Below are 12,995 nucleotides of genomic sequence, written 5' to 3'. Positions count from 1 at the left end.
CAGGCTGAGGCTGGGGCAGGAGATGCCTTGTGCCTTGTGCCTGTCCCTGCCTTGCCTGATCCCTGACAAGTGGAATTGTGCCAGACACAATGCAGTTTCCAGTGCATCTGCTTCAGGCAATGCTTTCAAGTTGCAAGCCTCATTGACACTGTTGTTGTGCCTTTGGCATTTCTGGGCGTGTAATGATAGGAGAGATGGGACTTGGAGAAATAATTCTGCTGATGCAGAGAAAGGGATCAGATCTCCTGGTTCCTTGGCTTAGCGTTAGTTCTGCCAAATCCTGGTTATGGCGCCTTTGGAATGACTCCTTCATTGCTGGTATGCAGCTGGAATGCTTAATGCAGCTAGGGAGAAGTACTGCTCATTGAAGAAGTTAAATTTTTTTCTGGAATAATTCTGGACTTGGAATGACTTCTCTCATTAATCCATGGCTTTCTCACTTTTATTACTGACTGGGACATTTTACAGAGGGCAAGCAATCCCATTTTTAGACAGGATTTCTTCTCACAGTGCTTGACTGCCACATGATTTTATCCTTTGAGAAGCCATGTAAAGAATTAGCTCTCCTAGTTCCAAAAGCTGTGTTGGAGAGTATTTCAGAATGACTTGCCATCAGCTCTTTCCATTAAGGACATTTTGAATTGTCAGTATTAGCCAAGATTAAAATTGTTTTGAGATTGGTTGTGTTTATTTCGGTTTGGGTGTCTCTGCTGAAAAGAAAGCAGAGAATAAACCCCTAGAACAAGGATGCACAGCAAGAGAGGAACGTTTGCATACTCAGAGAGCCAACAGCTTTTGGCCAACTGAATTCTGGGGACATCTACTGGGGAGTGCAAAGCTTCTTTTACTTCCACTGTCTACTGGCATTGTTTGTGTCCCTCCTCTTTGTTTGATGTGAAGAGAATGAAACAAAATCCCACACCAACAAGCTGCAACCCAGAACTGAGTGGGAAGTACAGAAAGAAAGGCCTGGAAAAGAAGCTTTGGAGAGGGTCTACATCCCAGAGAGTGCGAAAGACTCAGGCCGGGCCAGGCTGGCCTAGGGAAGGGAATGGAAGGGGATGGAGTTGGGGTGGGGTTTTGCAGCCATGGAAACGAGAGAAGCATGGGCAGCGTGTCACAAAGGGGCAGCCCCAGGCTGGGCTGGTGCAGGTTGTGCTGGACACGGCCCCAGCGGCAGCAGACGCGTCTGGCTCTGCCTCTGTGTGCCGAGCGCCGGCGATTGGAGTCACCCGGCCTTGTTCTGAGGCTGGGTACCCAGCTCCTGTCGCTGCCAACTCCGAGAGCCATCCCAGATTCAAACCCTGACACTTCTGCCTGGCAGAAGCACGGGTTTGAAGATGGATTTCACCAGAAAAGGAAAGACAACTGAAGGAAAAGGTGAAGATTGAAGGGAGCTGTAGGGCTGCTGAGGTGTGGGGCAGGGAGAGGAGCAGCAGGGTGCATGTGCAGCTGAGCCATTGCTGGAGAGCACAGGGCTCTGGGCTCCCTGCTGTCCCAGGGCAGCCCAGAGGCCAGGCTGTGCCTGTGGCAGCTCTGGGGAAGTGGCTCAGGCTTTTCCCCTGGCCTGCCTCAAGTGTCTGCCAGCAGGAGCATGTTTGCATGTGGAGATGTTGAGAAGTTTCCTGGAAGTCTGTCCCCTGAAATACAGAGCTTCAGGTTTGCATTGCAGGCTCTGATCCAATTTGTGTCTCCACTTTGCAGGCCTGTCTGCCTATCCTCTTGCCAAGAAGTTTTCCCTGGCAAGTCCCTCTATGCTCCTTCCCTCCAAGCCTTTGCTTCCCTTCCCCAAGAGCTCTCTTTCTCCCATGGCAAGCAAGATATGGAGTAGAGAGCAGGAGACTGGGAAACCTGGCACTGGCTGTGAGGAAGAGATTAGAAGGAAAGGGCTCACTTCAGAGGGAAATGGATGTCAGGTAAGGAGACCAAGCAAAGTCCAGTGTGGTATATTTTCAGTTTATGTGCTTTTGGCAAAGCTCTGAGACTTTTTGCCCTTACAGGAATTGACCCTTTCAGTCAAGTTAGAACAGCTCCTGATTTGGCTCTTCAGCTGGGCCAGAAATGATGGGATAGCTGAGATGGGTGTGCATCTGCCCCAGTGCCTCCAGCCCCATTCCTGGCCATGGCATGGGGGCCCTGGAGCAGCTTGGGCAGGCAGAGAGCTTGCAGAGAGCAGCAGGGCAGGGAGCTCTGCTGAACTTGCTAAATGCCAGTGAGCCTGAGCTGATGGATGTGTGGGAGCTGGAGAGCAGCGAGCATGCCGAGAGCTCAGCAGCATCTGGGCTCCGAGGCTGCTGGGGAACTGTAGGAGGGAAGGGCAGCAGCAGAAGAAATGATGAGGGCCTTGAGAAAAGCAGGTTTTGGCATCCTACAGAATGGCTTTGTGGGGCCATGGCTGGAGAGCAGCGGTGGCTGTGAGCAGCGAGAGAACAGAGATCTAAAGCCACTGCCATGCCATCCAAAAGGGCAGTGGAGGCAGTGGCAGCCGAAGACATCTTGATGTTAAACATGTGGATGGCAGCTGGAGATGTAGCCATATTTCCAAGGAAATGAGAAAGCTTGGAAATGTGGGACATGGTCTCTCCCTCAACAGTTCCCTTTCCATTCTCTATCCTGTGCCTATCGACACCATCAGTTTGACTTGTTTATTCCTGCCAGGTTCCAGTTGAGGGCATATGTAAAAGTCTTGAGTTATGGATGTGGGCAAGGCAGGATGCTTCATCTGAGCACTGTGTTCTACTCTTTCCAGACCTCCTTGCCATATCCCAGTGGTGGGGAAATGAAGAAGGGGTCACTGAGACTACCTTTGATCCCCCCAATACGCAAGGCAGGCAGTCTCCCTCTTGACAGTGCTGTGGGGTCTCTGCCAAGCTCTCCCCAGGTGGATTTGCAGGAGTCCTGGGAGATGAGGTAAGCCAAGGTGTCTGCTGCTCCAGTGTGCTGCTCACCTTACTCATCCCTTCTCCTGTGGTCATTTTGCACAGTCAGCTGTTCCATGTATGTTGGCAAACCTCTGTTTATTCAGCATTTTGCCCATCCAATGTCAAACCCAACAGCAATGCCCCAAGCCCAGAGGTGGTGGGGGGGAAGAGGAGGCAGGGCTTCAAAGCATCTCAGGCTGGGTCCCCTGCTGGATTTGGCTTTTATAACAGCCTGAGCTTGGCCTGCTCTGGGTGACTGTAGCAACTGTAATCTTAAGGACAATTAATCAGCTTTGCATCCTTTTGGGTTTATGTGTTGCATTCCCTCCTTCATAGAAGTGTCCATGCCAAAAAGGTTTGCTTCCTTTCATGGTAAACCCATTCCCTCTCTTCTCTTTCTACCTCCTCATATGTCCTTTTTACTCCATTTTCTCCAGGCCAAGATCCAGCAGCAGAAGCCAAGAGAAGTCCTCTGAACATTCAGGTAGGTACAGCGCATGTCTGTTCTAAACTGACCATTGGAATCTTGACTTAGAGGTGACATTTGGCAAGCTTGGTTAAAACCCATTCTTTCAACAATTTCCTTAAATTCATTTCAATTCCCTGACGGGCTCAGTGGACTCTCCCAGAGTCCAAGTCACTGGGAGAGTTCTCTGATGTAGCAGGGAAAATTCCTCAAGTGTGAAGTGTTGAGTAGCAGGAGCTGGAGTGGTACCTTGGGGTCCTGGAAATGCAGCGCTGAAAAGAAAACATTCCTCTCCATCCTGCACATGACTTTTATCTCCCTGTCGCATTTCTTGCGTCAGAATGAGACTAGAAAAGGAAGGCATTTAGCAGGAATTGAGGAATGTTCCCACTCCTTTCATGCGCTAGGGCGTACGCGGCCCTATGTCCGGCTAGCTGAAGGGGTGAAGATGGCCGACGCCCCTGCGCATCAGAGGCCAGCCCCCCTTGGCGTCCTGGCCTCGGGCTGGGCTGGATCTCGGAGTCGGACTGCCTGCGCTTTAGTGGACGAATAAGGAGGCGACCACTTGCTCGGGAAACACGTCGGTTTATTGAGGAATCCCACCGCAGAGGGCAACCAACTGATGGTAGAACCCCGGGCAAATGGCCCAGAACAGGGGGAGTAACAGGGTTTTAAAGGGAGGGGGTGGAGAAAGGGGGGAAACCCGGCAAACCAATCCATGAATAGGTAGGGAGGTACATAGCATAACTGACATGAGGATAAAACCAATAAACGTACAACAGAGGAGGGGCCCCGGGACACCAGCCAACCACGGCCCCCAGAGAGAAGAAGTTTCTCGAAGCTTGGGAGGAGTGGGGGGTGATTGACTGGGCCCAGGGAGGAGAGAAAACTTACTTATAAGGTAAAATCTGGGAGGGGGAATTACATAACACAAAGGATTGACAGCGGAGGGGGGAGGGGTTAACCTTGGAAACTAACCAATCGGGAAGGCACTGGCGGGAAAACCAGGGGAGGGAGGAACCATTCCACAGAACTGGGGGGAGAATACATAAAATAGGAAAATAACTGGGGAATCAAACAACACAACACAACATCTCCCCGTTTCTTAACAAATAAAATAAAGGAACATAGAAGTCCATGTAAACTCAAACTTCGGGGACCCGCGGCTGGTCCGGCCAATCCTCGCCTTCTTCGAGCTGGGGCTCGTCCGCCCAGGGATGGCAAACGGGCGACACGGTTGACCCCTCCTCTTCTACAGCTTCTCCGGCCTCCGAGGAGAGGTCCCCCAGCTCGACGTGCTCCTCGACGGGCACGGTGGCGTGACTGACGTTCGGCGAGGTGGCTTTTGATACCAGTCTTTGAACCAGGCCGCGGATCACCATAACGAAAACTGAAAAGACAATCAAACTCAAAACGACTTTAATAATACTTTCGATAATGGACGTGGCCCACCCGCTCAGGCCCCAACCCTTGAAGAGGTCCCCCAGCCAATCAGAAGTCTCTTGTTTAACTTGATGTACAAGGTCTTGAAGTTTTCTGATGGAGTGTCTGGCGTCCTCAGCTCGAGAGGACAGGTTCAGACAGCAGAGGCCCTCAAACTCCTCACAACGATGGTGATGGAGCAGCAATAGAAAATCTATCGCTGCCCTATTTTGGAGCGTCGCCTTCCTTGTTATTTCCTCGTCTGTGAGGAGGTCGTAAAGCGCAGCTGATGTAAGATTTGCTTGTTTAGCTACCCAACACTCTAGGCGGCCCAATTCACCTAGAGCCTTCGCTACCGATACCCAAGGCAATAGAATGGTAAAGGCAACGGATTTTGAGTGAGACCAATGCGTAATTTCATCATCACAGTCTTCGGTGAGGCCCTTCAGGTCTCTTTTGGCTCTGTCCAATTCAGCTGTGATGTTCGTTCTTTTCCAATTAATAATTTGGGTAATGTTGGGAGTAAACAGCGTCAGCCGGCCAAAGGTGCACGGCCCTCCGACCAGGCCAGAGGGGATGCCTGCCCACGCTCGGTCACCACAAATTAAGAACACGCCTCTTGGAAGGGAGTAAGGGGTCCGTCCAGTAGTGGTGGGGCCAAGGATCTTGAGAACGGCCCGGCACCACTGTTTAGCTTGGTACTCCTTCTTAGACTGGCGGACCACCTCACTACCCTTCTCTATGGGGGTAATGCCATAATCAAACTGAAAACAAACGGAGGCGTTGGCTGACCCGAGGAGATGTAACTCAGTGGGCTCGGAGGGTGCAGGATCCAGCCTGACCACTCCGTCTCTCCAGGCCTTGGACGAGTCAAAATTGGGGAGAATGGTAAGACTCTGGGATAGGATTGGGGAAAAGGTATGTCGGAACGTAACAGGGAACTCGCCTGGAGAGGAAGGGATCCCCACAAGGCAAGACGACATCGGGTCCTCTGCTGCGCCGGTGTCTAGGCATATACTGTCCTGTCCTAACGATTGTGCCAAGGCACGCCAGACGTTGACCTTTGGCTGGGGGATGACCCACGGCTCCGAAGGTGACAGCAGGAGTCCGCAGGTCAACATAAACATCATCAGTGGACCAGGGTTGGGAGCCAGCGATGTTGATACCAGGGCCATTGGAGAGTTGCAACTAAAACGAAAGAAACAAGGAAAAGTATCACGAAATCACAGGAATGGTTCCTCACCAAACAGCCAATTTAAATAAAATGTGCGGGGGGTGCTTTCTGGAGCCGGGGGAGATTGGGAAGCAACATAACACAAGAAATCCAGGGGTGGAGGTGAAGAAGGAGGGGAGGGCTCCTCAGTTACTGGGAGGAGTTCAGGAGAGAAAGACAAAGGATTGTTGTGTGCCTTCCTTCGCCGTCGCCAACAAGCTTGCCGGACCTGTGGTATCGCCTCCTGCTTTGTCCTCTGCTTCGGGACGAAAGGCCTGACCCATTTAGATGGTATCCACTTGGGGCCTGAGGGAGTGGACACGCAAGCATATCCCCTCCCCCAGGTCACCAGGTCAAAAGGGCCCTCCGTCCGCCAGGTCTCCGGATCTTTTACAAGAACCGGGGGCCTGGCTTTCGGCTGCAGCTGCTGGTGACTGCCGAAGTGCCGGACCACCGGAGGATTCTGGCTGTCAAAAGAGCAGTTCAAGAAATTAAGTGTGTATAAAGCTCTTGCCAGTCGGACGTGGGGGGTTTCCACCTTCATCGCCGATTGTTGTCGAGATAGGATCTTCTTAAGGCTCTGGTGGGCCCTTTCCACCATGGCTTGGCCTGTCGGGGAATAGGGGATGCCGGTCTTATGCACTATTCCCCATTGCTGCAGGAAGCTCCGCAGCTCCTTGGAAGTATACGCAGGGCCATTGTCTGTTTTTAGGGCCCTAGGGATGCCCAAGACAGCGAATGCCTGAAGCAGGTGCTTCTGGACATCCGCTGCCTTCTCTCCTGTGTGGGCGGAGGCATAGATAGCCCCGGAGAAAGTGTCCACTGAGACATGGACGTAACACAGTCGACCAAAAGACGGGACATGTGTTACGTCCATCTGCCACACCTCGCAGCTTGCCAAACCTCGGGGGTTAACCCCCGAGGTCACAGTGGGCATTTGATCTTTCTGGCACTGGGGACATGTGGCCACTATCGCCTTAGCCTGGTCCTGCGTAAGATTGAATTGCCGAACCAGGCCAGGCGCATTCTGATGAAACAGTTGGTGGCTGATCTTAGCCTGACCGAACACGTCTGGGAGAGGGCCCAGCGTCACGGCAGCCGCGGCCAAAGAATCGGCTCGGCGGTTGCCCTCCGCTATGAACCCAGGCAAATCAGTATGCGACCTAACATGCATAACATAGAAGGGATGCTCGCGGTGGGAGACCAGTTCCACGAGCCTATTAAGCAATTCAAACAATCTCTTGTTGGACACTTCTTGAAGGACTGCTTGTTCAGCCCGAGACACTACACCCGCGACATACGCAGAATCTGTGACCAGATTGAAAGGTTCAGGGAATCTCTGAAATGCCCTGACGACTGCGTCCAACTCAGCAATCTGTGGAGAACCCTCCACAATAGCAACATCAGCCTCCCACTGCTGAGTCTGAGGATCCTTCCAAGTCATAACTGACTTGTGGGATGCTCCAGACGCGTCCGTGAAAACTGTCAGGGCATCTAAAGGTTCCCGACTTTGAACCCTTTTTAAGGATAATTTAAATTCCGAATTAAACAATTTGTGGGCCGGCCGATCTACTGCGATGCGCCCGGTGTAGCTATCCAGTGCAAACTGTAGATATTCATTCGTTTGCAGCAGCTCTTCAAAGGTCCTTAATTTAAGTTGGCCCGAATCCAATTTAATTGGGATGTGTATGCATGAAAAGTCGCACCCTGCCAACTCCCTGATCCTTGATCTTGCCTTAAGGATCAGTTCGGCTACCAACTCTTGTGGCCTTGTCATTCTTTTGGACCGATGGTGACTGAGGAACACCCACTCTATTATCAAGAGGGGGTCACCCAGCCCTTGGTCCCTTTTCTCAACGTCCCATTGATGGATAATGCCATGGAGGTGTGGCAACTTTCCCAGAATTATGAACTTAAAGGGCAGGCCCGGGTGGTACCGGTGGGCCTGCCTGGCCGAAATGGCCTTTTGGATTTTCTCCAAGGCTACCCGTGCCTCTGAGGTGAGAACCCTAGGGGAACTAAGCCCCTCTCCCCCTTTCAACAAATTGAAAAGAGGGGCTAGGTCTTCGGTCGAGATGCCCAGCCAGGGTCTCACCCAATTTAAGGACCCACACAGTTGGTGAACATCCGCTAGGGTCTGGACTTTTGTCCTGATAGCCAATTTTTGCGGAACAATGGTCCGCTTAGTAATTTCAAGGCCCAGGTATTTCCAAGGTGGCATCCGCTGAATCTTATCCTGCTGGAGCTCGAACCCTGCAGCAACCAACGCATTGGTTGTCAGGTCAAGCGCATGGGCAAGCAGACTGTGGTCGGGCGCACACACGAGGATGTCGTCCATGTAATGATGAATAATGACAACATCCCCGAGGGTTGTACGTATTGGAGACAGCAGCGAAGCGACGTACCATTGACAGATCACAGGGCTGTTCTTCATGCCCTGTGGTAATACCCGCCAATGATAGCGCTTGGCTGGGGACTCACGGTTGATGGATGGAACCGTGAATGCAAAACGCGGGGCATCGTCAGGGTGAAGGGGAATTTGGAAAAAGCAATCCTTTATATCTATTACTGCCAATTCCCAATTTTGGGGGAGCATTGCTGGGGAGGGCATCCCTGGTTGGAGAGACCCCATATCTACAATTTTGTCATTAATTTGGCGAAGGTCGGTCAGGAGCCGCCACTTATCCTTATTGGGCTTTTTGATGACGAAAACTGGAGAATTCCAGGGAGACATTGTCTCCACAATGTTGCCCTTCAGTAGCTGCTCCTGAACGAGCTCGTTGAGCGCCTTCAATTTTTGTTTATTAAGTGGCCACTGCAAGACCTGTACTGGTACATCAGTCAGCCAATCCAGCTTCCAGGTCTGGCGCTCCTCAGTGGCCACTGCCCGAAAAACCTGAGGAGCCTTCGGAAGGTCAATTCTGGCTCCCCATTGGGCAAGTAGGTCTCTCCCCCAGAGAGGCTCTGTATAGTCTAATACGAACGGGCGTACAGTAGCCAATTGCCCGTCTGGCCCCGTAATTTGGACAACGCCCCTTGATCGTTTAGCCAATTGAAGCCCTCCAACACCCCGAATCGTGTCGGCAGCGTTTTGCAAGTCCCAATGAGACGGCCACTCCCGAGAGGGAATGACCGTCACATCTGCCCCTGTGTCCAATAGACCCCTCACGATCTTCCGATCCCCGCCCAACGAAAGCTGACAAGTTAGGCGGGGCTTCTCCCTCCCCACTACCTGCGCCCAGGCCACTGTCGGAGGCGATGTTTGCTCCTGTGTCTTCTTCCAATGGTCCCTTCCTGGAACCGGAATGGCCTGGGCGATAACCTGTCCTTTGGGGAGGAAGAGAGGGGGTCGGACACAGTACAACCCTACCGCGAAACGGTCCCGGTCGGTAGTTACTAAACCCGGGACGATGTAAATGTCTCGCGGTGTGTGCTTTGTATCTCCGACGACGGTCCACCTGCAACGTCCTAATTTCCTCCAGTGACCCGGATGTTGGAGGTCGACAGACACCAGCTGTAAATCACTATTAGGAAGGTGTACGTCCCTAGTGAGCTGCAGCCTGTAAGGAGAAGCAGAGGACAAGGTGTTAAGCGCAGGTGTGGGCTGAATACCACAGGTGTAGGTCACATCAGGTGCTAAGTAAGACAAGTCCGGCATGGAGTATGGCGGCTCTCCTGTATCTCCCTCCTCCCCGCTAGATGACACTCGTCCCGCCGCACTTTTATCATAGCGCAGGGAGGGGCTGCGCTCCTGGTCTAGTTTTTTTGAAGTTTGTTCTCCTCCCTTTCCCGCTTCCTGCGGTACTCCAGATAATCCAGACGCATCGGGCACTGCGGCATCCAGTGCCCGATTTTTCCGCATAGATGACAGGGGTGGGTGGCCGCTGATCTCCTGCCGGACCCAGGTGTTGGGGGTCCAGCCACGGGGGCAGCTTCCAGCTCTGAGAAGTCCGGCTCGGGGCATTCCGCAAAGGCCACTGATGACCTTTTTGGTCGTGATGTTAAAACGACCTGGCCAACCACGGCCTCTATCATGGCCTCTACCGTGGGCCGGGGACTTCGAGGGAGGGCCTTGATGGCCCTTCGACACTCCGGATTGGCATTACTGAAGGCCATTCTCCGAAGCATCTTTTCCCTGTCTTCGTCCCCGGTCGCCTGCGCCTCCACATATCGGTAGAGGCGCTCGATAAAGGCCATGTAAGGCTCTTGTGCCCCTTGCCGAACCTCATCATCCTCCCACTGGGAGGTTACCGCCTGCAGCTTGTAGAAAGCCCGCTCGGCTGCTTTTGCGGTCTCCACAAGCTGCGACGGAAACAGAGCCTTAGCTTGAACTGCCCCCTCTGCCCATTGTCCCTCGCCCAGCAGATGTTCCTGGGAAATTACCAGCCCATCCGCATCATGAGATGTTGAAGGACTCCCCCAAAGACTTGGGAGAGCCTCCAAGATCTCCCTCCTCCATTCCGCCACCCAGACCCGGAACTCCATGGGTCTAGTAAGGCTGGTGAAGAGGGCCCTCAGGTCCGCGGGCACCAGATCTCCCCGCGCAAGGGCATTGCGGAGCATCCCCCGGAAGTACTCGGACTCCCGGGAGTAGTCCTTCTGCGCCTTGCACAGTTCCTTGATCTGGGCCTGTGCAAGTGGCACCCAGTGGGCCTGAGAGGTCCCCTCCCCGCTGAGGTGGTAGGTGACCGGAGCGGCTTCCAATGAAGGCGCCTGCTCCGGCTTCCGGTCTCCCACCCCCCCCCCCCCCGGAACACAAAGCGTGGGAACCGGAAGAGGGAGCGTGGGAACCGGAACTGGAGGAGGTTGAGGCGGGGTCTGGCAAAGAGGCGGGGTGAGGGAGTGGGCACGGCACACCCACCTTCTCCGCCTCCTTGATGGAGTTCGGAGGCGGAGCAGAGTACAGAGGCGGAGCGGGGGAGGAGTCAATGAGGGGCGGAACTGGGGGAGGAACCTGGGGAGGAGCCGAAGGAAGAACAGAGGGCGGGACCGGGGGAGGAACCTGGGGTGGAGCCGGAGGAGGAGCAGAGGGCGGAGAAATGGGTGGGACTGAAGGCGGGTATGAAGGGGGGACGACCGAGAAATGGGTGGGGTCAAGGGAAAGGAAAGGGTTTGCATTATGGAGGAAGGGGTTAGGAGGAGAAGAAGGAGCCCCGGCAGAAACGGCCACATGGCCACCGCCATCTTGGGCACCGAGGGAGCCATTTTGGGATTCTTCAGCAAACCGAACAACTTTGGGATTAAGAACTGGGGACTTGGGAACAAGGGCTGAGGAAGAGGAGAGAGAAGGAGCCTGGCCAGGGCTCCTCGAAGGGGGAGGCCGAGCAGATCGAGGGGGAGCAGGGGCAGGATGGACCCCCTGCCTCTGGTCGGCCCTTAAAATCCCCCTCGAGGGCTCCTGCCTACGGGATGTGGGTGAGGTTCGAGGGGCAAGGGCAACAGAACGAGGAGAACGAGGGGATAAACTAGAACTGGCAGGACCTTTCTTAAGTTCCCCAAACGCGCGGAGTGCTGCATGCACTCTGCGCGCCCAATAAGCCACGGTGGCCAACTTTGCCTCCCCGGAATTTATGGCCTCGTCTAATTTGGCTATAACAGCTGCCCAATATCGTGGCTGTTTTACAAGTTCCGGAGAGGTTTCGGGGAACTTAGAAAAGATCCATTTAACCAAACACTTTAACGCCTGCTTGGGGGGCTTCTGCCCATTCCCCAGCAATAAACCTTTAATAACATAATAAAACTCCTTTTGGGATTTCCCCAAGCCTGCACCCATGGCACCTTTCTAGCACAGGAATTACTGCTGCTAGAAAGGGGGGAAATCCTCTGATGGCTCAACCACCCGCCAAACGTATAACACGAACTAAAACAACAATTCGCCAACCACCGCCCCTGCTCCCCCCCACCGCCCCAAAGTCTGGGCCAGCCGAAGGGAGAAGAAAGAGATTGGGGGATGGGTCCGGGCCCCAAGTCTGGGGAAGCCGGCAGCCGCAGGGAAAGGAAAACAAAAAAGGCACGGGGATGAGGAAATACCTCAGGGAAAGAGGGCAGGGAGTAGGTCCCCAAGGCAGGGCATGTACTCCTAGGGAAAGATAAAAAGGCAGGGGGGGAAGCCCGGAGAGTCCCCAAGGCAGGGCCCGGACTTACCAAACCGGTGGCGACGAGAAACAAAACTTGGCGGTGGTCTCCGTCCCTGGAGTCCTCCTCTTGTGGTGCTGAGGGCTGGGACTCCAATCCCCGGGGAGCGCTACCCCTAGAACGGGGTCTGCTACTACCCGAGGTAGCGTAGCGTCCAAAGGAAAACTATAATTCCAACTCCGAGGGGTCCGGTCCGTGGTCAACTGTCCAGCTGTCCACTTCCAGGCCCCACGTTGGGCGCCACGCTGCGCTAGGGCGTACGCGGCCCTATGTCCGGCTAGCTGAAGGGGTGAAGATGGCCGACGCCCCTGCGCATCAGAGGCCAGCCCCCCTTGGCGTCCTGGCCTCGGGCTGGGCTGGATCTCGGAGTCGGACTGCCTGCGCTTTAGTGGACGAATAAGGAGGCGACCACTTGCTCGGGAAACACGTCGGTTTATTGAGGAATCCCACCGCAGAGGGCAACTAACTGATGGTAGAACCCCGGGCAAATGGCCCAGAACAGGGGGAGTAACAGGGTTTTAAAGGGAGGGGGTGGAGAAAGGGGGGAAACCCGGCAAACCAATCCATGAATAGGTAGGGAGGTACATAGCATAACTGACATGAGGATAAAACCAATAAACGTACAACAGAGGAGGGGCCCCGGGACACCAGCCAACCACGGCCCCCAGAGAGAAGAAGTTTCTCGAAGCTTGGGAGGAGTGGGGGGTGATTGACTGGGCCCAGGGAGGAGAGAAAACTTACTTATAAGGTAAAATCTGGGAGGGGGAATTACATAACACAAAGGATTGACAGCGGAGGGGGGAGGGGTTAACCTTGGAAACTAACCAATCGGGAAGGC

At 53.9% G+C, this 12,995-nt stretch overlaps 1 protein-coding gene across 1 annotated transcript; it reads right to left on the bottom strand.

Moving 5' to 3' along the window:
• Positions 1–4,532: 4,532 nt before the first annotated feature.
• On the bottom strand, positions 4,533–12,571 carry LOC131081038 (uncharacterized). Its single transcript, XM_058019898.1, has 2 exons — positions 12,167–12,571; positions 4,533–5,997 (listed from the first exon to the last, which is right to left on the bottom strand). The coding sequence occupies exon 2, from the start codon at positions 5,982–5,984 to the stop codon at positions 4,533–4,535; it is 1,452 nt and encodes a 483-aa protein (XP_057875881.1). The 5' UTR covers positions 5,985–5,997; positions 12,167–12,571.
• Positions 12,572–12,995: the final 424 nt, after the last annotated feature.

The sequence above is a fragment of the Melospiza georgiana genome, chromosome 3, assembly GCF_028018845.1.
Source record: "Melospiza georgiana isolate bMelGeo1 chromosome 3, bMelGeo1.pri, whole genome shotgun sequence".
NCBI classification, from domain to species: Eukaryota; Metazoa; Chordata; class Aves; order Passeriformes; family Passerellidae; genus Melospiza; species Melospiza georgiana.
This window is presented reverse-complemented; position numbering and strand designations above follow the sequence as displayed.

Excerpts from the sequence above, each read along its gene's own strand:
- LOC131081038 (XM_058019898.1), bottom strand. The coding sequence starts at position 5,984 with ATGGCCCTGGTATCAACATCGCTGGCTCCCAACCCTGGTCCACTGATG.